The sequence below is a fragment of the Somniosus microcephalus genome, chromosome 25, assembly GCF_052327205.1.
Source record: "Somniosus microcephalus isolate GS21.2 chromosome 25, FLI_Smic_1.0, whole genome shotgun sequence".
Lineage (NCBI taxonomy): Eukaryota > Metazoa > Chordata > Chondrichthyes > Squaliformes > Somniosidae > Somniosus > Somniosus microcephalus.
In genome coordinates, this window is record NC_141011.1 from 25251583 (window position 1) to 25274303 (window position 22721).

Genomic DNA, 22721 nt, shown 5'->3' on the forward strand with positions numbered 1-22721 from the left:
CCCACATTGACAGTCCCAATCCCACATTGACAGTCCCAATCCCACATTGACAGTCCCAATCCCACGTTGACAGTCGCAATCCCATGTTGACTATCCCAATCCCACGTTGACAGTCCCAATCCCACGTTGACAGTCCCAATCCCACGTTGACAGTCCCAATCCCACGTTGACAGTCCCAATCCCACATTGACTATCCCAATCCCACGTTGACTGTCCCAATCCCACGTTGACAGTCCCAATCCCACATTGACAGTCCCAATCCCACATTGACAGTCCCAATCCCACATTGACTATCCCAATCCCACATTGACAGTCCCAATCCCACATTGACAGTCCCAATTCCACGTTGATTATCCCAATCCCACGTTGACAGTCCCAATCCCACGTTGACAGTCCCAATCCCATGTTGACAGTCCCAATCCCACGTTGACTATCCCAATCCCACACTGACAGTCCTAATCCCACATTGACAGTCCCAATCCCACGTTGACTGTCCCAATCCCGCGTTGACTATCCCAATCCCACGTTGACAGTCCCAATCTCACATTGACAGTCCCAATCCCGCGTTGACAGCCCCAATCCCACGTTGACAGCCCCAATCCCACGTTGACAGTCCCAATCCCGCGTTGACTATCCCAATCCCACGTTGACAGTCTCAATCTCACATTGACAGTCCCAATCCCACGTTGACAGTCCCAATCCCACGTTGACAGTCCCAATCCCACGTTGACAGTCCCAATCCCACATTGACTGTCCCAATCCCGCGTTGACTGTCCCAATCCCGCATTGACTGTCCCAATCCCACGTTGACAGTCCCAATCCCGTGTAGACAGTCCCAATCCCGCGTAGACAGTCCCAATCCCACGTTGATTGTCCCAATCCCATGTTGACAGTCCCAATCCCACGTTGACTATCCCAATCTCATATTGACAGTCCCAATCCCATGTTGACAGTCCCAATCCCACACTGACTATCCCAATCTCGCGTTGACAGTCCTAATCCCACATTTAACAGTCCCAATCCCACAGAGAGGCTCCCCCCTACAGTAAGGATCTCCTCTCATGTTGACTGTTTGATCCACAACTGAAACATCAATCTTGTGCTGACAGTTTATTCTCACACTGATTGTCTGATCCCACAGTGAGATTCCACTTTCATACAGACATTCAGATCCCACAGTGAGGATCTGCTCTCGTACAGACAGTCCGATCCCACAGTGAGAGTCCACTCTCGTACAGACAGTCCGATCCCACAGTGAGGGACCTATTATGTCCGTGTATAATTGAGACACGGACTGCAGGAGTTGATTATAACAAGTCTTTACTGAATGGAGACAACCTGGAAAACTGAAACTACAGAAGCCTGCTAGGGCCTTTTATACAGGGGTGGTCACTGCCGGTACTGCAGTCTGAGACCAGTTATTCCCTTAAAGGTACATACACAACAATTCCTCCCCTTTTAGATAAACAGTACATAACATTCATTTAACAACTAAATAATAACTAATTTCAATTACAATTACGGTTGCTAGATACATTGGTTGAAGTTAAGCAATTATAAGTTCAGTCTTTGAGGAGGCTTCCTGATTCTGTCTGGATAACGCCTCTTTGGGATATCAGGTTTTTCTGGCAAGGTTGAGTCGGGATCAGTGTCGTTGTTTGGTTCGTCTGCTTTCAATATCACCGATTCTGCGGTAGATGCAATTGGTACTTCGGTTTCATCGCCAGGTGTATCAGATCATGGTGTGGAGTTGACGTTTTCCAGTGACTCTAGAATCTGGTCAGCATGGCGTCTTACAATGCTCTCTCCAATGTCCACAGTATACATTAGAGGTCCTTGCCGTGTACAGATCGTTCCTGGCTGCCATTTCTCTGTGCGGTAGTCCCGGGCCAAAACTGGTTGACCTATCTTAAAACTCCTGGTCGGCCTTTCATTCATATTCTGAAACTGCCTGTTCTCCACATCTCTTCTGACGTTTGGCTTAACCAAATCCAAGCGGCATCGTAGTCTTCGATTGAAGAACATCATGGCTGGAGTTTGGTTGGTAACCGCATGTGTCGCATTCCGGTAGGCAAACAAGAAGTTATCCACCTTGTGTTGTAGGGGTATATCTTCATTACACATTGCCTTGATAGCCTTCTTGAATGTTTGAACAAACCTCTCGGCCAATCCATTAGTGGCTGGATGATATGGGGCGGATGTGTAATGCTTAACACCATTGTTCTTTAAGAACCTCCGGAACTCTTCAGACACAAACTGTGGTCCATTGTCAGAGCAAATCTGTTCAGGCAGCCCATTCCTGGCGAATATGGTTCGTAAGACTGTGATAGTTTTTTCTGTGGTGGTTGAGGACATTTTTATTACCTCTGGCCACTTTGAATGTGCATCCACCGCAATTAAAAACATCGAGTCCATAAAGGGACCAGCAAAATCAATGTGCACCCTTTGCCATGGAGATGAGGGCCACTCCCATGGATGTAGAGGGGCTTGTGGTGGGGCGTTTTGGACCTTCTGGCATCCTGTACAGCTCTTGGTCACCTCTTCGATTTCTCTATCGATTCCCGGCCACCACACAAACGCTCTGGCTAAGTTCTTCATTTTTACCCCTCCCAGATGACCCTCGTGAAGCTCATTGAGCACTCTATCCTTCAATTTGGGTGGAATTACTACTCTGGATCCACACATCAAGGTTCCTCTGCACACTGACAGCTGTTCTCTTCTCGGCGAGAATGCTGGCAGCAGTGGTTCGCCATGTGCTGGCCATCCCTTCACCGTTAAATCATAGACCCAGGAGAGTGTCGGGTCATTTCGTGTTTCCTTTTCTATGTTTGCATTCGTCACAGGGAGACATTCGACTATAGTCGAGTGGAATAACTCCACTGGATCCACTGCCAGTTCTTCTTCCACCGTCGGCAACGGTAGGCGCGACAATCCATCAGCATTCCCATGCTGTTTAGTTCCTTTGTACACGATGTCATATTGGTGTGCCCCTAGGAAAAGGGACCACCTCTGCAGCCGTTGTGCCATCATTATCGGTACGCCCTTCTGAGGGTTGAAAATGGAGACGAGAGGTTGATGATCAGTTAGTAGAGTAAATTTCTGACCGTGCAGGTAGTGATTGAACTTCTTCACCCCCCACACCAGGCTGAGGGCCTCTCTGTCAATCTGGGCGTAGTTACGCTCGGCTGAAGTTAACGAGCGTGACGCAAAAGCTATCGGCCTCTCTGAACCATCAAGGAATTTATGTGACAGTACCACCCCAATGCCGTAGGGAGATGCATCACACGCCAGTCTTATTGGTAGTGATGGGTTGTAGTGAGCCAATACTTCTCTTGAAGTGATTAGGTCCTTACTCTTCTGAAAGGCCCGCTTACATTCATCGCTCCATTTCCATGCTACTCCCATTCGTAGTAGGGCGTTCAGTGGATGCAGAATTGTGGACAAATTCGGCAAAAACTTATGGTAGTAATTCACCAATCCGAGGAATGACCTCAGTTGCGACACATTTTCAGGCGCTGGAGCCTTAACTACCGCTTCAATTTTGTCAGGGGACTTATGCAACCCCTCTTCATCAATCACGTGGCCACAATACGATATCTGTTTCTTAAAAAACTCGCACTTGGGGCGATTGGCTCGTAGCCCATGTTCACGTAGTCTAGTGAGCACCTGCTCTAGGTTGGCAAGGTGTTCACTGTCATCTTCACCTGTCACTAGGATGTCGTCCAAGTAACACTGAGTCCCCGGAATCCCTTGCAGGACTTGTTCCATCACTCTTTGCCATATCGCCGGAGCTGATGCTACTCCGAATACCAGTCGATTATACTGGTAAAGACCTTTGTGAGTGTTTATCGTGAGATACTTCTTAGAGGATTCTTCAACCTCCATCTGCAAATAGGCTTGTGCTAGGTCAATTTTTGTAAAACGCTTCCCTCCAGATAGTGAGGCGAAGATATCTCCTATCCTTGCAAGAGGATATTGTACTGTGTGAAGGACTGGGTTCACCGTCACCTTGAAGTCCCCACAGATGCGAACCTTCCTTGGCTCCTCAGACTTATTGTTTAACGTTTTTTTCATGACAGGAACGATGGGTGTCGCCCACTCGCTCCAGTCTACCTTAGATAACACGCCTGCATTCTCCAGATTCTCCAGCTCTGCCTCGACGGCTGGGCGAATTGCATATGGTACCGGTCTTGCTTTGAAAAACTTGGGAATTGCATTCTCCTCTATTTTTATTGAGGCGGTTACGCCTTTAAGAGTGCCCAGTTCTTGTTGAAATATCTCTTTGGCGTCAGCTAAGATTGTTGACAATCGACCAGGAGTGACGTCGTCATCCTTTTTACCAGCCACCGTCAGTGCCTGAATGGAGTGCCAGTCTAAACTTATCTTTCTGATCCATTCACGTCCCAATAACGGTGGTCCACCATCTTGCAGAATGTAGAGATACAATTTCCGTATTTTCTTGCCGTTGTATTCGACAGGCACCCTTATTTTTCCTCTGGGGTATACTTTTTGCCCCGTATACATCCTCAAGACAATGGATGTCTCTCTCAAGGGTATGTGTGAGAATAGCTGCTCGTAGTCTCGTCGATTCATGATGGTTAGAGCTGATCCTGTATCCAATTCCATTTTGACTTGGGACCCTGCTATCGTGAGGGTGACCCAAATGGTTCGGTGATCCTCTTTTGCGATTACGTTGTGAAGTTTGAGACAGCTTAGTCTCTTGTTCCCGGATTCACTATCGCTCATCTGGTCTTCAGAACTACTGTCCGTCATCTTTTGCACTTTCCTGTACGGTTCCTTAGTAGCCTTTTTGTTGTCGTTGGTCTTCTTCCCAGACCTGCAAACTCGTGCAATGTGTCCCATCTTTCTGCATTGTCTGCATATTTTGTCCTTGGACCAGCAGTCCTTCTGGTCATGGTTTGTTCTGCCGCAGCGATAACATTTTTCAAATCCCCGTGTCATTTCGCGGGTGCCGTATTCCTGTGGCTTTTGTTGTATTTCCGCAGCTCCCCTTGCTGCTGCTTCGTACGATACTGCCACGCTGAAAGCCTTATCTAGCGTCAGCTCTTTCTCTGAGAGTAACCTCTTCTGGGTTCCTTCACTCAGGAGTCCACAGACAAATTTGTCCCGTAAGGTATCTGCCAGTCCTGCTCCGAACTGGCAGTGCTTTGATAGCTTGCGTAGTTCCGTAAGGTAATCAGCATTGCTCGTGTTTTTATGCTGATTTCTCCTGTGGAATTTAAATCTTTCTGCTATCAGCAGCAGTGTAGGATTTAGGTGTTCCTGTAGGATAGCAACAATTTCGTTAAAACTCTTCGCCTTTGGTTTGGCTGGAGTAATCAGGTCCCACAATAGGCCGTACGTTCTTGCGCCCATTAAATTAAGCAATACCGATGCCTTTTTCTCATCGGCTATTTCGTTTGCCTCGCAATATACCTCGACTCTTTCCACATACGTGGTCCAGTCTTCTATTGCATTATCGAAGGCAGTGATATCGCCAGTCTTTGGCATCTTGAAAATCTAAGATGGCGCCTCCCGCGCTTTGCCTTCGTCCCCGGTGGATCAAAATGGCGCCTCCCGCGCTTTTCCTTCTTCCCCGCCGAGTTAAGATGGCGCCTCCCGCGCTTTCCCGCCGCTGCCACTGCTCTCTGCGGTATTTTTATTTTTCTATCGCCCTTCAATATTTGCTCCGTTAATTGAAGAACCGAGAGTTTGCACATTCTCCCCGTGTTTGCATGGGTTTCCTCCGGGTGCTCCGGTTTCCTCCCACAGTCCAAAGATGTGCGGGTTAGGTTGATTGGCCATGATAAAAATTGGCCCTTAGTGTTAGGGGGGATTAAATACGTGGGGTTACGGGGATAGGGCTTGGGTGGGATGGCTGTCGGTGTAGGGACCGGGTGCTAGGGTTTGGATGATCAGCCATGATCTCGTTGAATGGCGGAGCAGACTCGAAGGGACGAATGGCCTACTCCTGCTCCTAGTTTCTATGTTTCTATGTTTCTATGTTTCCCATCGTGGAGCGGACCCTCTGGGACACTTCCCTCCCTCTTCTTAGGTCCGAACGCTGCCCGGCTTCGAAGCACCGGCCGTGCCCTGTGTGCTCCACCCTCTCTCTCTCTCTTTGCTTCCCGACTCGCTGCCCGGCCCCGTTGCAGAGCCACCCGATCGAGCTCTAGCCTGCCGCAGCCCAGGAAGAATCAGTGCACTACCTGCCACCAGCCCGATTAGCTGGGAAACCACAGACTGGAGAACCAAGCCTGGCTCTCGACAGTCTCTCCTGCACTTTTCAATTCGATGATTTGGAGGGCGGTTGCCCACGGTCGACGCCCGTTTCTCGAGTTTCTTCGGATTATTTTTTTTTTCTTTCTTCTGGCTTCGACCTTCAATAACGCCGTCTGAGGTGCTGCCGAGTTGCAGGTAAGTTAGTTTCTTACTCGTCGCCAGTATTATGTCCGTGTATAATTGAGACACGGACTGCAGGAATTGATTATAACAAGTCTTTACTGAATGGAGACAACCTGGAAAACTGAAACTACAGAAGCCTGCTAGGGCCTTTTATACAGGGGTGGTCACTGCCGGTACTGCAGTCTGAGACCAGTTATTCCCTTAAAGATACATACACAACAGGACCCCTCTCACAGTGACAGTCCAATCCCACAGTGAGGGACCCCTCTCACAGTGGCAGTCCGATCCCACAGTGAGGGACCCCTCTCACAGTGACAGTCTGATCCCACAGTGAATGTCCCCTCTCACAGTGACAGTCCGATCCCACAGTGAGGTTACCTTCTCACAGTGACAGTCCAATCCCACAGTGAGGGACCCCTCTCACAGTGACAGTCCGATCCCACAGTGAGGTTACCCTCTCACAGTGACAGTCCGATCCCACAGTGAGGTTACCCTCTCACAGTGACAGTCCGATCCCACAGTGAGGTTACCCTCTCACAGTGACAGACCGATCCCACAGTGAGGTTACCCTCTCACAGTGACAGTCCGATCCCACAGTGAGGTTACCCTCTCACAGTGACAGTCCGATCCCACAGTGAGGTTACCCTCTCACAGTGACAGTCCGATCCCACAGTGAGGTTACCCTCTCACAGTGACAGTCCGATCCCACAGTGAGGTTACCCTCTCACAGTGACAGTCCGATCCCACAGTGAGGGATCCCTCTCACAGTGACAGTCCGATCCCACAGTGAGGTTACCCTCTCACAGTGACAGTCCGATCCCACAGTGAGGTTACCCTCTCACAGTGACAGTCCGATCCCACAGTGAGGTTACCCTCTCACAGTGACAGTCCGATCCCACAGTGAGGTTACCCTCTCACAGTGACAGTCCAATCCCACAGTGAGGGACCCCTCTTACAGTGACAGTCCGATCCCACAGTGAGGTTACCCTCTCACAGTGACAGACCGATCCCACAGTGAGGGACCCCTCTCACAGTGACAGTCCGATCCCACAGTGAGGTTACCCTCTCACAGTGACAGTCCGATCCCACAGTGAGGGATCCCTCTCACAATGACAGTCCGATCCCACAGTGAGGTTACCCTCTCACAGTGACAGTCCGATCCCACAGTGAGGTTACCCTCTCACAGTGACAGTCCGATCCCACAGTGAGGTTACCCTCTCACAGTGACAGTCCGATCCCACAGTGAGGGATCCCTCTCACAGTGACAGTCCGATTCCACAGTGAGGTTACCCTCTCACAGTGACAGTCCGATCCCACAGTGAGGTTACCCTCTCACAGTGACAGTCCGATCCCACAGTGAGGTTACCCTCTCACAGTGACAGACCGATCCCACACTGAGGGACCCCTCTCACAGTGACAGTCCGATCCCACAGTGAGGTTACCCTCTCACAGTGACAGTCCGATCCCACAGTGAGGTTACCCTCTCACAGTGACAGTCCGATCCCACAGTGAGGTTACCCTCTCACAGTGACAGTCTGATCCCACAGTGAGGTTACCCTCTCACAGTGACAGTCCGATCCCACAGTGAGGATCCCCTCTCACAGTGACAGTCCGATCCCACAGTGAATGTCCCCTCTCACAGTGACAGTCCGATCCCACAGTGAGGTTACCCTCTCACAGTGACAGTCTGATCCCACAGTGAGGTTACCCTCTCACAGTGACAGTCCGATCCCACAATGACAATCAGACCGCACAGTGAGGGTCCCCTCTCAAAGTGACGGTCCGATCCCACAGTGAGGTTACCCTCTCACAGTGACAGTCCGATCCCACAGTGAGGTTACCCTCTCACAGTGACAGTCCGATCCCACAGTGAGGTTACCCTCTCACAGTGACAGTCCGATCCCACAGTGAGGGACCCCTCTCACAGAGACAGTCCGATCCCAGAGTGAGGGACCCCTCTCACAGTGACAGTCCGATCCCACAGTGAGGTTACCCTCTCACAGTGACAGTCCAATCCCACAGTGAGGTTACCCTCTCACAGTGACAGTCCAATCCCACAGTGAGGTTACCCTCTCACAGTGACAGTCCAATCCCACAGTGAGTGACCCCTCTCACAGTGACAGTCCGATCCCACAGTGAGGATCCCCTCTCACAGTGACAGTCCAATCCCACAGTGAGGATCCCCTCTCACAGTGACAGCCCGATCCCACAGTGAGGTTACCCTCTCACAGTGACAGTCCGATCCCACAGTGAGGTTACCCTCTCACAGTGACAGTCCGATCCCACAGTGAGGTTACCCTCTCACAGTGACAGTCCGATCCCACAATGACAATCAGACCGCACAGTGAGGGTCCCCTCTCAAAGTGACGGTTGCTCACAGCTCAAAAATCTGACAAAACTACAAATAAACCTCACAAAAAATGAGAACAGTAAAAATATTGTAAATAGTAAGAGATTACCAGGAATGATTTCAAGGCTGTAAACTAATCTTGGGGTTCATACAATGCTTATGCATCATTCCTGGGGTATAGGATCTCCACTGAACCCTTTGATTAAATTCCTACTGTGCAGCAACTCACAAGTATGCATTATTTTATATGCAATTATTATGATGAGGCATTTACAGAGAACTGTTATCAGTCTCCTGTGGCTTACTGTTGAGTAATACGGCACTGTCTGTGATACTGTTTACAGCAGGCAGTTGGTGTTTAAAATGCCTTTTAGACCTTGTTAAAATTAGACTTCATTGTATCCATGGTAAAAGCTAATAATTTCCAGCTGTCTGATATTGTACAGCTCATGCATTTCTCAGTGTTGGCTCCCGTACGTTTATACTGCACAGAGTAAAAGCAAACAGTTCACTCACATCTGGTGCTGTTAGTTCCTGTGCATGTGCAGCGCACACAAGGTAAAGGAGAATGATTCACTTCCAATGTTTCTCTACGCCTTGTAAATGTCTCAGCACCAACTTGCATATATACAGTGCACAGTAGGTAAAAGGGAATGATCAATTCTCACATGGCTTGTATGTGTCTCAGTGTCAGCTCCTGCTCGTGTACAGTACACCAGGTAAAAGGGAACAATTCATTTCCGGCTGGCGACTTGTGCAATTTGGTATCAGCTCCTGTATATGTATAGTGCACACTGGGGAATAAGGGGTCTGATATGGTATCCTCATCCTCCTGTGTTCAGTTTCAGTTTCTGCATGTATCGATAAATGAACAATTGACTCGAGCCTTGCTAAATGGCTCCTGCATGTCTCATTGTCAGCCTGCGTCCAACTACTTTTGAGAAATGGTTTCACAGGATTAGATATGCTTTACAGGACAATCAGTTTGCACTCGTGAAAAATAGCCAACCCAAGCATGGGCACTTCTATTGGCAGTGCAGTGCCCGCCCCGCAGGTCCCCATGTCACTTGTGTCTCTGTAAGGAAGCAAAAAACATGAAAGCTGACCCCCTCATCATGGGCAGAAAGGAGAATCAGAAGTGGGGGTTTAACCTTGTGCTGGTTCCTAGTGGCTGGCTTCACATTGGCATCGCCAGAGGTCGATGCACCCAACTTCTTGCCTACGATTGCTGCACAGCCGAGGAGACAAGAGCAGGAGGAGAGAAAAGGAGCAGCGCCACTGAAATAATCTTTCAAAAACATCCATTTGAATGTTGCTTTCAGTTTTGCACCATCTCGTCCTCAGCACGAAATGGTGAGTGCTGAGACCAGCAACAAAATGGAACAACTCTGAAGCAGGTACAACTCTAAATATGATATATTCATTACAGCAAGCTACTGACAGGTCCAGGGAAATTACCCTCTCCCCGGGCCAGCTGTTTGTTAAACAGGTTTCAGCTAACACTGTGATACTGAAACAAACACTAATATTACAGTAATAAAATTACCCAAATGTCAGGAGTAATGTTATGCTTTAAAAACTAAAATAAACACTCGAAATATAACAAGCAGTTGAAACACTTGGATCCACCTCATTTATTGCCCTTTATTCTCTCTGTCCGTTTTAAATTTTAATTTAATACAAAATGTATAAAAATATTAAAGCAGTAGTTTTAAAAAGAATATACACATTAATATTATAACATTAGTGTTGGATTATTATAAAAAACATAGAGTGACTGTTGCTGAAATATATAGTTGATGAAAGCTTAATGTGTTGGTATGAGGTTCCTTTGTCCACTATTTTAGCAGAGTGGTTAACCCGTTTATAGCGGATGGATTAGAGTGGGTGTTAAACTTGCAGACAGGAATATAAGACCGGTAAACATTTGTCCACTAATATCAGCAACCATTTCTAGCGGATATTATCTCATTTTAGATGCCAAACCCTTCCCCTTATCAGAATGATGATGGCCAACTTTGGTTCAGTTCTCAAAAAGATATTTAATCTGAATGCAGTGAGGAATGACGTTGGTTTTGACCAATAGAAATCGTTGGGTCAGTGTAGCTTTACCCTGCCTCTAACACTGTTTGACGATGACGTCCCCAAAGTAGAATACACTGTCAATAATTAAAACGATTCCATTCAAGTTCTGTATTTTACCTCAGAAATAATTCTAATTTCATTCGAATCATTTGAAGATGCTAATTGAACTTTAGCTGTCACAAGCTATTTCCCTCCTGACCTTCGATGGGGAAGGTTTCCAATGCTTGTCACTTCTCGTGTTCTTAAACACATTCCATTGCAGTTGGCTTCCAAGATATTTAAGTTGAAGCTGCTCAGTGTTCAGTCAGAGAACGTACCACACGGTACAGTACTGAGCCTCACCGAGCAACAGCTTCAATTGCCAGTCTGTGGTGAGTTGCTGGATCAAATTTTTCTCCCCTTTCCTTTTTCTCGCTGGGATACAGTCCCATCCCCCTTACTCCGCCCTGCTACTCCTGAATGCAGGGGCTTGGTGATTGGGTATGGGTTCAACAGGCACAGGGTGCCCTCTGGTACCTCACCCATCTGTGCATTCTTCACGTGTGAGTTTAGATAGTGAACAGTGGCAGACTTGAGCTCAAAAATCTAGGCTGACGCTCCAGTGCTGAGGGAGCGCTGCACTGTTGAAGCTCGGTTTGGGATATGGGGTGAAGGCAGGGACAGGGTACTGAGTTTGGATGATCAGCCATGATCTCATTGAATGACGGAGCAGGCTCGAGGGGCCGAATGGCCTACTCCTGCTCCTATCTTCTATGTTTCTATGTTTAATGTCTTTCAGATGAGATGTTAAACCGAGGCTCTCTCAAGTGGCCGTAAAAGATCCCGTGGCACTATTTCAAAGAAGAGCAGGGTAGTTATCCCCGGTGTCCTGGCCAATATTTATCCCTCAATCAACATCACTCAAAGAGATTATCTGGTCATTATCACATTGCTGTTTGTGGGAGCTTGCTGTGCGCAAATTGGCTGCCACGTTTCCTACATTACAAAAGTTCCTCATTGGCTGTAAAGCGCTTTGGGATTTCCTGAGGTTGTGAAAGGCGCTATATAAATGCAAGTCTTTCTTTCTTCCTTCTTTTCAACCAACAGGGAATCCCAGCCAAGCACGATCCTGCTTTCACATCCCCTCGTGCCCATTTTTCAGCAGGAGTTACTGAACAATAATCCCTTCCCTAGTCTAATCCAGCGAGTCCAATTACAGCACCAATACTGGAGCCCTGGGTGAGCCCGATGATTAATAGCCTGTCACACTCACTATCAAAACAGGCATTAATAATGGTTGCATGGGCTGAGGTTTCTTTGGCAACCAGCACCGATGGAACAGCACCCTGCCAGGGAGTCAACACCTTCAGGAGAGGAGGGATGGGGAGAAAACAGACCAGAAAAGACCACTGCCCTTTTACCTTTAGAACCTGGATTCAAAATCCACCTGAACCTGGATTTGATTCCTGCCAGAGCTGATGGAGTGGAAACTTCCTCTCTGTTAACTGCAGGGGCCCACGGGGAAATAGGTTTTGACAGTCTCAACACAAGTCCTACTTGGTGCCCTTCTAAGGCTGAAGTTAAGACACGCTATCAGGTGAGCGTAGAGGCAGCTTCACCCTGCGTCTAACCTGAGCTCAGAGCATTGGGGTGTTGACACTGAGCAACCCCCCCTTCCGCCCCCCCAAAGTAGAAAAAGGTTTCAATTCCAACACTGACATCAGTGACATAACCGTAATAAATACCAAAATGTATTGGCTGACACCAGAAGGAGAAAATATTGTATTAATCTTTCTCATGCTGCAGGGGATATGAGTTCTTAATAAATAAGCTTTCTCTGCTGGTTGGGTTTTAAATATGCAGCGTAGTAGTGAAAGCTGGACTATAAATGAGACTCCACATAACATATGATGACAATAAAAATACTTTCATTCCCTTGCATAATCTCTCCTCCTTCTTCGTGGTGTTGAGTTACAGTTCCAAGGCGTTGGGTGACTTCACCCATGTGGCCATTCTTCATGTTTAGACAGTGAATGCCGGCAGGCTATTTGACTGTGGGGGGGGGGGGAGCCCGATGCTGTCCTCATCCAACAACCACCTGCATTCATTTTCCAGCAGGGGGCACTGGAGAGCAATCAGGAGCAGTGACTGACGTAATAAAACTCACTCCGCACTTGGTTTGAGTATAAAGCAAGGCTTTAATCAACTTGTTTCAGAACATGGAGGTCTAGTTGTACTTCACTAGTTCCTTGTCTTACAAAATGTCCCTGGCAAGCTGGGGCCCACGCCCGAGTATTTATACTCCTTGGACGGCGCCACCAGCTGGCCGTCCAGCATTATTTCATGAGTAGTTTCTTTATGATGATGAGATTTATGACAGTGACCATCTTGGGGTTTTTTTGCACTGCCCAGCTCACGTAGCTCATGATCCCAATTGAAGCTCCCTGGGCCCAGATCATGCTGATCAAACCAAGGAGCTAAGTTCCAAAGTGGACCTGTGTGTTTACCGCTAGAAACATTGCCCCTTTTGAAGACTGCCCAGTGTTAGTGATTCCTGTGTAGAACTGCCCAACAAGATTAATGGGCCAGTAATTCCGGTCCCAACGCGTGAGTACGGACGGTGTACTCACGCGTGGGCCCGTTGGAAGTGCCGGATTTCAGCATGCACAGCGCATGCGCGGGAAACCGGCATTTCCTCTCCATCAAACCAAGGGGTTAAGAGGTCCACGCGTGCGCGCAGGACTCTGCGCGCACGCGTTGAACTTCCTTCTTTTTGACAGGTTTGCGCATGTGCAAGGGCCTGAACTTTTTAGAAATGAAAAAAGGAGGCATAAGGAGTGGATTCTTGAAGGTAAGTGGTCTATTATTTAAAATTATTACATTTTTTCCACAGATTCATTGTTTATAAGGACTTTACAGTAAAGTAAGTTTATTTTTAGACCCGATTTCGTAAAAAATTATTTTTTTCAAAAATTTTATTAATTGTTTTAAATAGTTTTTTAAAGTTATTTATAGTTTATTTAATTATTGGGATGTTTTTTTAAATTTTAATTAAAGTTAAACTAGTCTTTTGGGCGCCCGTACTATTCATGAGTTTGATAGTAAAGACTGTCAAACTCATGAATGAGTTTCCCCTCCCCTGATTGGCTGCAGAGTGCTCACCTGATCCCAGCCGGCACATCGCACTAACTACGCCGCTGGATCAGGTTAGCACAGCGCGCCGACAGCTGAACCGGGCCAGTGACAGGAAATGCAAGCAGGCCCAGGCTTCAGATGTCGGCGCACAGGGTGAGTGCACATCGGGGGCTTGCACACACGGCAAGCTCCCGATCCTAATTTCAGGGCCTATTGAGGCAAGCTATGCCACAGCGCAGTGACTAAGCTGTTCTTCATGAACATCACAATTGGAGTTACACTGAGAATATGCTAAGCATTAAACATGAACTATTTACTCTATAACTGCTTCGACATCCTGCTTAATCGTGTTGAGTATGAGATCTTTTTAAATCTATTGACTGACAAAAGATCATGATAGAATCTGAATATTCAAGTTTTTTTCCAATTAACTCAACTGGAGAAGATGCTGCCCAGTGTGGTTCCGAGTTTCTGCACTGTGGGCCTTGGCCTTTTCCACTGTGTTTTACAATTAGAATAAAACATGTGCTTCCACTTTACTGGCCAACTCTCAGTTTGCTGACACCCAGCTTGAGTTTAAATGGGTTTGTGCAGTGTGTTTGGATTAATTCATGCTGTTTGTTTAGATTGATTCGTACTGTGTACTTAGATTAATCCATGCAATATCTTTAGAGTGACTTGTACTGTACATTTAGATTGACTTGTACTGTGTGTACTTGCAATGCAATAATATCTATCTAGCAGCACAGTTTTGATGGACCCCGATCTGTGTTTAAGTGGCTGATCTGGGCCGAGGAGTGCTGTAATTGGTCTTGTGCCTCATTCGGAGACGGGAATATCAGCCACGGTTTACTGTCTGCTGATTCTTTCTGGAAAGTGTATGTGTGTGTGTGTGTCTGGGCTGTGGCTCTGGTGCCCCCCCCTCCTTTTCCACATGGTTGAACTAATTGTTAATATTGCTAATACCCATTGCCCATGAAGATGAAAATTCAGAAGGTTGTCAGCCCCTGTGCAGCCCCGCCCTAGCCCCTGTGCCGCCCCCCTCGGCTCCTGTGCAGCCCCCCCAGCCCCTGTGCAGCCCCGCCCTAGCCCCTGTGCAGCCCCCGCCCCTGTGCAGCCCCCGCCCCTGTGCAGACCCCCGCCCCGGCCCATATCCCAGAAAATCCACTTTTTGACTGGACGTCATGGACTAGATGTTTCTTTTCATTGTGTCTGGGGAACACCTAGTTCCCAGAAACAGCAAGGAGGAAATGGGGAGTGGAGACCTGCTGTATTAGGTCACTGCCCTCGCAAAACTGCCCCGGGATCTCAGGGGAATTCCCAAAGTGATATATCTGGGCCTGAATTGAGATAGATGCAGGCTCAGCATCAGAATTCAGGCGGGGGGTGGGGCGGTGTGAAGGGGGTTGGGGGGGTGAGGATGTTGGGGGGGTGAGGATGTGAAGGGGGATGGGGGTGAGGATATGAAGGGGGTGGGGGGTGAGGATGTGAAGGGGTGAGGAGGATGTGAAGGGGTGGGGGGTGAGGATGTGAAGGGGGTTGGGGATGAGGATGTGAAGGGGGTTGGGGGGGTGAGGATGTGAAGGGGGTTGGGGGGGTGAGGATGTGAAGGGGGTTGGGGGGGTGAGGATGTGAAGGGGGTTGGGGGGGTGAGGATGTGAAGGGGGTTGGGGGGGTGAGGATGTGAAGGGGGTTGGGGGGGTGAGGATGTGAAGGGGTGGGGGGGTGAGGATGTGAAGGGGTGGGGGGGTGAGGATGTGAAGGGGTGGGGGAGTGAGGATGTGAAGGGGGTTGGGGATGAGGATGTGAAGGGGGTTGGGGATGAGGATGTGAAGGGGTTGGGGGTGAGGATATGAAGGGGTTGGGGGTGAGGATATGAAGAGGGTGGGGGGTGAGGAGGATGTGAAGGGGGTTGGGGGGTGAGGATGTGAAGGGGTGGGGGAGTGAGGATGTGAAGGGGTTGGGGGTGAGGATGTGAAGGGGTGAGGAGGATGTGAAGGGGTGAGGAGGATGTGAAGGGGGTGGGGGGTGAGGATGTGAAGGGGGTTGGGGGTGAGGATGTGAAGGGGGATGGGGGGTGAGGAGGATGTGAAGGGGTGAGGAGGATGTGAAGGGGGTGGGGGGTGAGGATGTGAAGGGGGTTGGGGGTGAGGATGTGAAGGGGGTTGGGGGTGAGGATGTGAAGGGGGTGGGGGGGTGAAGATGTGAAGGGGGAAGGGGGGGTGAGGATGTGAAGGGGGATGGGGGTGAGGATGTGAAGGGGTGGGGGGGGTGAAGATGTGAAGGGGGAAGGGGGGGTGAAGATGTGAAGGGGGATGGGGGGTGAGTATGTGAAGGGGCAACCTTAGATCTGGTCCTGTGTAACGAGACAGGATTAATTAAAAATGTCCTAGTAAAGGATCCCCTTGGAATGAGTGACCATAACATGGTTGAATTCCATATTCAATTAGAGGGTGAGAAGGTTGGATCTCAAACAAGCGTGCTAAGCTTGAATAAAGGAGACTATGAAGGTATGAGAGCGGAATTGAGTAGAGTGGATTGGGAAAATAGATTAAAGGGTAAGACGATACATGATCAGTGGTGTACATTTAAGGAGTTATTTTACAACTTCCAAAAAATATATATTCCACTGAGAAGAAAAGGGTGTAAAAGAAAAGACAGCCATCCGTGGCTAAGTAAAGAAATTAAGGATAGTATTCGACTAAAAACAAGGGCATATAAGGTAGCCAAATCTAGTGGGAGGATAGAGGATTGGGAAAACTTTAAAAGACAGCAAAAAATAACAAAAAGATTGATTAAGAAAGGGAAGATAGATTATGAAAGTAAATTAGCAAAAAATATAAAAACAGATAGTAAGAGTTTTTATAGTTATATAAAAAGAAAAAGGGTGGCTAAAGTAAATGTTGGTCCCTTAGAGGATGAGACCGGGAAATTAATGGTGGGAAATATGGAGATGGCAAAAACACTGAATGAATATTTTATATCAGTCTTTACAGTAGAGGACACTAAGAATATCCCAACACTGGACAAACAGGGGGCTATAGGGGGGGGGAGGAGCTAAACACGATCAAAATCACTAAGGAAGTGGTACTCGGTAAAATAATGGGACTCAAGGCGGATAAATCACCTGGACCTGATGGCTTACATCCTAGGGTCTTGAGGGAAGTAGCGGTAGGGATTGTGGATGCATTGGTAATAATTTTCCAAAACTCCCTGGACTCAGCAAAGGTCCCGGCAGACTGGAAAACTGCTAATGTAACACCCTTATTTAAAAAGGGCAGTAGACAGAAGGCTGGAAACTATAGACCGGTTAGCCTAACATCTGTGGTAGGTAAAACTTTGGAGTCCATTATTAAGGAGACAGTAACAGGACATTTGGATAATTATAATTTAATAGGACAAAGTCAGCATGGTTTTATGAAGGGGAAGTCATGTTTGACAAATTTGCTGGAGTTCTTTGAGGAAGTAACATATAGGGTGGATAAAGGGGAACCAGTGGACGTAGTGTATTTAGACTTCCAAAAGACATTTGACAAGGTGCCACACAAAAGATTATTGCTTAAGATAAAAAATCACGGGATTGGGGGTAATATTCTGGCATGGATAGAGGATTGGCTATCTAACAGAAGGCAGAGAGTTGGGATAAATGGTTCATTCTCAGACTGGCAATCAGTAACAAGTGGTGTTCCACAGGGGTCAGTGCTGGGTCCCCAACTCTTTACAATCTATATTAACGATTTGGAGGAGGAGACCGAGTGTAACATATCAAAGTTTGCAGATGATACTAAGATGGGAGGGAAAGTAGTGAGTGAGGAGGACATAAAAAACCTGCAAGGGGACATAGACAGGCTAAGTAAGTGGGCAGAGATTTGGCAGATGGAATACAATACTGGAAAGTGTGAGGTTATGCACTTTGGCAGGAAAAATCGTAGAGCAAGTTATTATCTTAATGGCAAGAAACTGGAAAGTACTGAAGTACAAAGGGATCTTGGGGTCCTGGTGCACGAAACTCAAAAGGTTAGTATGCAGGTGCAGCAAGTGATTAAGAAGGCCAATGGAATGTTGGCTTTCATTGCTAGGGGGATAGAATATAAAAATAGGGAGGTATTGCTTCAGTTGTACAAGGTATTGGTGAGACCGCACCTGGAATACTGCGTACAGTTTTGGTGTCCATACTTAAGAAAGGACATACTTGCTCTCGAGTCAGTACAAAGAAGGTTCACTCGGTTAATCCCGGGGATGAGGGGATGGACGTATGAGGAGAGGTTGAGTAGATTGGGACTCTACTCATTGGAGTTCAGAAGAATGAGAGGCGATCTTATTGAAACATATAAGATTGTGAAGGGGTTGGATCGGGTGGATGCGGGGAGGATGTTCCCGATGATGGGTGAAACTAGAACTAGGGGGCATAGTCTTAGAATAAGGGGCTGCTCTTTCAAAACTGAGATGAGGAGGAACTACTTCACTCAGAGGGTGGTAGGTCCATGGAATATGCTGCCCCAAAAAGCTGTAGAAGCTACATCATTACATAAATTTAAAACAGAAATAGACAGTTTCCTAGAAGTAAAGGGAATTAAGGGTTACGGGGAGCGGGCAGGAATTTGGACATGAGTCTAGGTTCGGATCGGTCATGGCCCTGTGGGTAGTGGAGCGGGCCCAGGGGCTGTGTAGCCTGATCCTGCTCCTATTTCGTGTGTCTAATTCTGTTAGATTCAGGAGATGGTTCTGTGATAGTAGATTGGCGGTTAGGATCAGATCAGCCATGATCTTATTGAATGGCGGAGCAGGCTCGAGGGGCCGATTGGCCTACTCCTGCTCCTATTTCTTATGTTCTTATGTTCTTATAGAAGACCTCTGGGATTCAGGGCCTTCTGGCTTTTCCTCTCTGGCATCAGATAGATGTCTCGATGTCCGCAGCCAGGAGTGTAGTTGTAGGCCACTCAAGCCTTCAAATGTCCTAAATAACAACAAAAAACAATGGAAAAACTTAGCAGGCCAGGCAACATCCATGGAGAGAAACAGAGTCAACGTTTCAGGTCGATGACCCTTCGTCAAAACTGAGAAAAAAGCAGGAAATGAAACAGATTAAAAAGCAAGTTTGGGGGCTGGGAAATGGGGGAGGGGATGAAAGAGCAAAAGGGAAGGTCTGTGGGGGGTGAAGAGACTTTAAGAGATATTCAAGGCAAGACGAGATGGTAATAGGACAGGTAAAGAGACCTTCAGATGTCCTGTTGTCCTCCTGTGCAATCCTAGTGCAAGGCCCTGCAAGAGGACAGCTTTGAACCAGGTGGGCGACCAGGCCATGGCCCAGGCCAAGAAAATCGACTGAACTCTTCCCCTCACAGTGGCAGCTCACCTCCAGTATGCTGTGAATGTTGTGCCTAGTGAAGACCCAAGGGGAATGTAGGTCCTCATACCAATGCAGACAAGGGATTGGCCAGAACTCACAAGTCCTGAGCATTGTTCAAATCTCTAAAGAGGCCATGTTAGGTCCCATGTTGGGGTAGCCCATTGGAAATAGATCAAATGATCTACAAGGGAAGCGGGGACCTGAAACGAGAAAAGTGATGTTGATGCCTAGCTGGTACCAACTGTGACCCACTTCATAAATATCAGGCACACCGCCAACTGAGACTAGTGCTATTCACAAAAGAAATTCAACAATGAACAATCACAGGGCTTACAAACTTTACAAATTGAGCTCTCAATTTAAAACAAATTAGGGCGGTTCATATATTTTGCATACAGCAGTGACCTTCTTGTGGCTCTATTTAGGTGGTTCTCAAAGGAAGAATTCAGCTGAGTGATAAATTCTACGTTAGCAGTCGCAGCCCGTAGCCGCAGTTGACAGACGGGCAGGCAGGTCGGACAGCCGGGGTGTGGCGGCCAGCCCACCTGCTCCACGGTCCTCCCAATTTTCTGGTTATTCATTTTAGTGACCAAAAATATCAGGGGGGCCCCAAACTGGGCAGTCTGACGTCCACTCGTGATTGTCCAGTCTGCTCTCCCATGGAGTGAGGGTCCATGCTGGGAGCACGACTTTTGTGATATTTACCTCCTAATAAGCACTGGGTCCTCAAAGAATCCCTCCTAATTCTGCATTGATTGGCACTCATTTGGAACTATGTACATAAGAGCAGGAATAACCACTAATTAATATTATACTCAGCAACAGCACCCTGGGCAAAAGCGCGACTGGGTAAACCCGGCCATTATCACGCTCAGGGTTAATATGTAACCAATTTATTTCTTAATCATGTTCAAGAAAGTAAAAGTTGAGGAGCGGCGTACTGAGTTAGACACTGGCTTTTCATCCTTCGGTCCTGGGGCTGAGCCAGTCCAGGCTGCCAGAATGAAAGCTACGTGGCTGTAAGGCTCCTGTGTGAAAATGAGTTGGGTAATCTCAGTCCAGGTCCCCTCCATCCACTTTGACAGTAATTGGTACTAAATTGTCATTTTCACTCAAAGGGCCGCAAGACATCAGCGGGTAGAGTTTCCGCTTTGGGCGCAGTCGATGATCGGAGCGCAAATTCCACCCAAAATTGCACCTAGTTTGAGAAATATTTTTCAGCCTCCAGTTTACGCTCAAACTCAACTGCGTATCACCGAACGTAAAATCTGCCACGAACCAGCGCAACCGGGCGGCATTTTAGAAGCTACTTTTTTTTAAATTTGCTTTAAATAATATTCCTTGATACATTTAAGAGTGGTAACCTGGGGCAGTTTGATTAATGCAGCTGGGAATGGGATTATCACCAAAAACAAACATTTTTACTCACAGTGTCAATTCTCCACCTGTGAGTTACCTGATTTTAAATGACTGAAAATGGCTTTAAAAAACTACACAGAACCATTTGCGAGTTATATTGGTGTAGAGTTTTTTTAGTAAATTCCAAAGAAATTATTCAAAACCTTTTAATTACGTACCTATTACTGTCCTTGCGCCCAAAAGAACCAGCTTAATTTTTGGAGCCTCCTCAAAGGCCGCAGACGGCTCAGTTAGCCGAAACTCCCAATGATGATTAATTCGATCTGGGGGCATGGCCAGTTTTGTCGGCGGGGCCAGCTTCTAGTGCGATGATTTGTAAAGCAGCGCAAAAGAACGCGGAAGCTCGATTGGCGCTGGATGTAATTTGCGCTCAAGATTCGACAATCTTTTGCGCTGGTTTGGCCAATTTTGGGCGAATTGCGCTTAAAAAAAAACAGGCCAGCCAAGTGGGAACTCCCGGCCCAGGTGTGGGAGGTGCAAATGTGTCGCACTGGTGCGGTATTGGGTGCTCCCTGAAGTTTGTTGCTGAGCCACATTATTGGAGGTCACCTGCTCTGCATCTGTGCTTTGTCTGACCTGGAAGTGAATTATGCTGAAAGTATTCCATTTCCCCAGCACTAACATGCCCTCATTTGATGATCACAAAATTCATTGAAAAATAGTGAAACAAATAGAGTCACTTAATGGTATAACAATCAAGTGTGACCTGGAGCGACGTCAGTATCAAGGCATCTCTTTTATTCTGCATCTGTGTATCCCAGTTGCTGAACAGACTAACTTTTCTATGGTACCGTCCATGAACATCGGAGGCAGTTCAGAGAAGGTTCACTAGGTTGATTCCTGGGATGAAGGGGTTGTCTTATGAGGAAAGGTTGAGCAGGTTGGGCCAAGACTCATTGGAGTTTAGAAGATTGAGAGGTATCTTATTGAAACATATAAGATTCTGAGGGGGCTTGACAGGGTGGATGCTGAGAGGATGTTTCCCCTCGTGGGGGAATCTAGAACTAGGGGGCATAGTTTCAGAATAAGGGGGCACCCGTTTAAGATGGAGATGAGGAGGAATTTCTTCTCTCAGAGGGTCGTGAATCTTTACCCAAGAGTGCTGTGGAGGCGGAGTCATTGAATATATTCAAGGCTGAGATAGACGGACATTTGAACTACAGGGGAGTCGAGGGTTACGGGGCGCGGGCGGGAAAATGGAGTTGAGGCCAAGATCAGATTAGCCATGATCTTATTGAATGGCGGAGCAGGCTCAAGGGGCTGAATGGCCCACTCCTGCTCCTGTTTCTTATGTTTATGTTCTAACAACCATAAATAACACACAGTTATACTCACAATCTACATAAGGGGTAATTCGGTACCCGCATTCCCAGTGGGGAGTTATACTGACAGGGAGCACAGCTCCAATTGGGGAACCACAAGGTTCCAGCCCAGCTCCAATCTGTGCTCCCTTCAAGGGCGGACTTCTTTGCTGCGAGAGCGGGTCGGAGAATTTCCCCTATTGTATATTAATACTAAAGTGGGACTAAATCATATTTTCATTTGGTGAAATGTGTCTTAATTTTTCCCCTATTTTTCTTGTTTTTTAAACAGAATTCCAGAAGTCCGTATTTTGGATAATGGGCCTTTCGAGTGCCATGTTGGGATCTATGACAGGACAAACCGCAAGAAGTTTCTGGAAGCATATGGTCATGTCTTTCTTAACGTCATGTGTAAGTTAACAGAACACAGGGTTGATCATCTTTGGTTTTGTTATGCATGGGGAGCGACTTCAAGGACAGTCACATTTCGGGAGTGTTCCTGTGGTGGAACGAGAGATCTTCTGTAGCATACAGATTGTGCGTGGTGGGTTCTCATTTGAGTATACGGGTAAATCCACCGATACCATGCTGGAAGGAAGCACAGGTTGGAAAATCAGCACTGCAGGGCTGTAGCTCCCTGCCAGCATAGCTGCCCACTGAGAATGCGGGGTCAGTGGATTTGCCCTATGACCTTGAC

The 22721-nt window shown here is 47.5% G+C and overlaps 1 protein-coding gene across 2 annotated transcripts in view; it reads left to right on the forward strand.

Annotated features, from left to right (window-relative positions):
- Positions 1 to 22721, forward strand: part of LOC147100547 (immunoglobulin superfamily member 21-like) — a 366041-nt gene that overhangs the window by 134195 nt on the left and 209125 nt on the right. For both annotated transcript variants that reach the window (XM_085966912.1, XM_085966913.1), the window contains one exon: positions 22317 to 22435. In XM_085966912.1, the coding sequence (XP_085823038.1) occupies positions 22317 to 22435 (119 nt within the window). The remainder of the gene's footprint in view (positions 1 to 22316; positions 22436 to 22721) is intronic.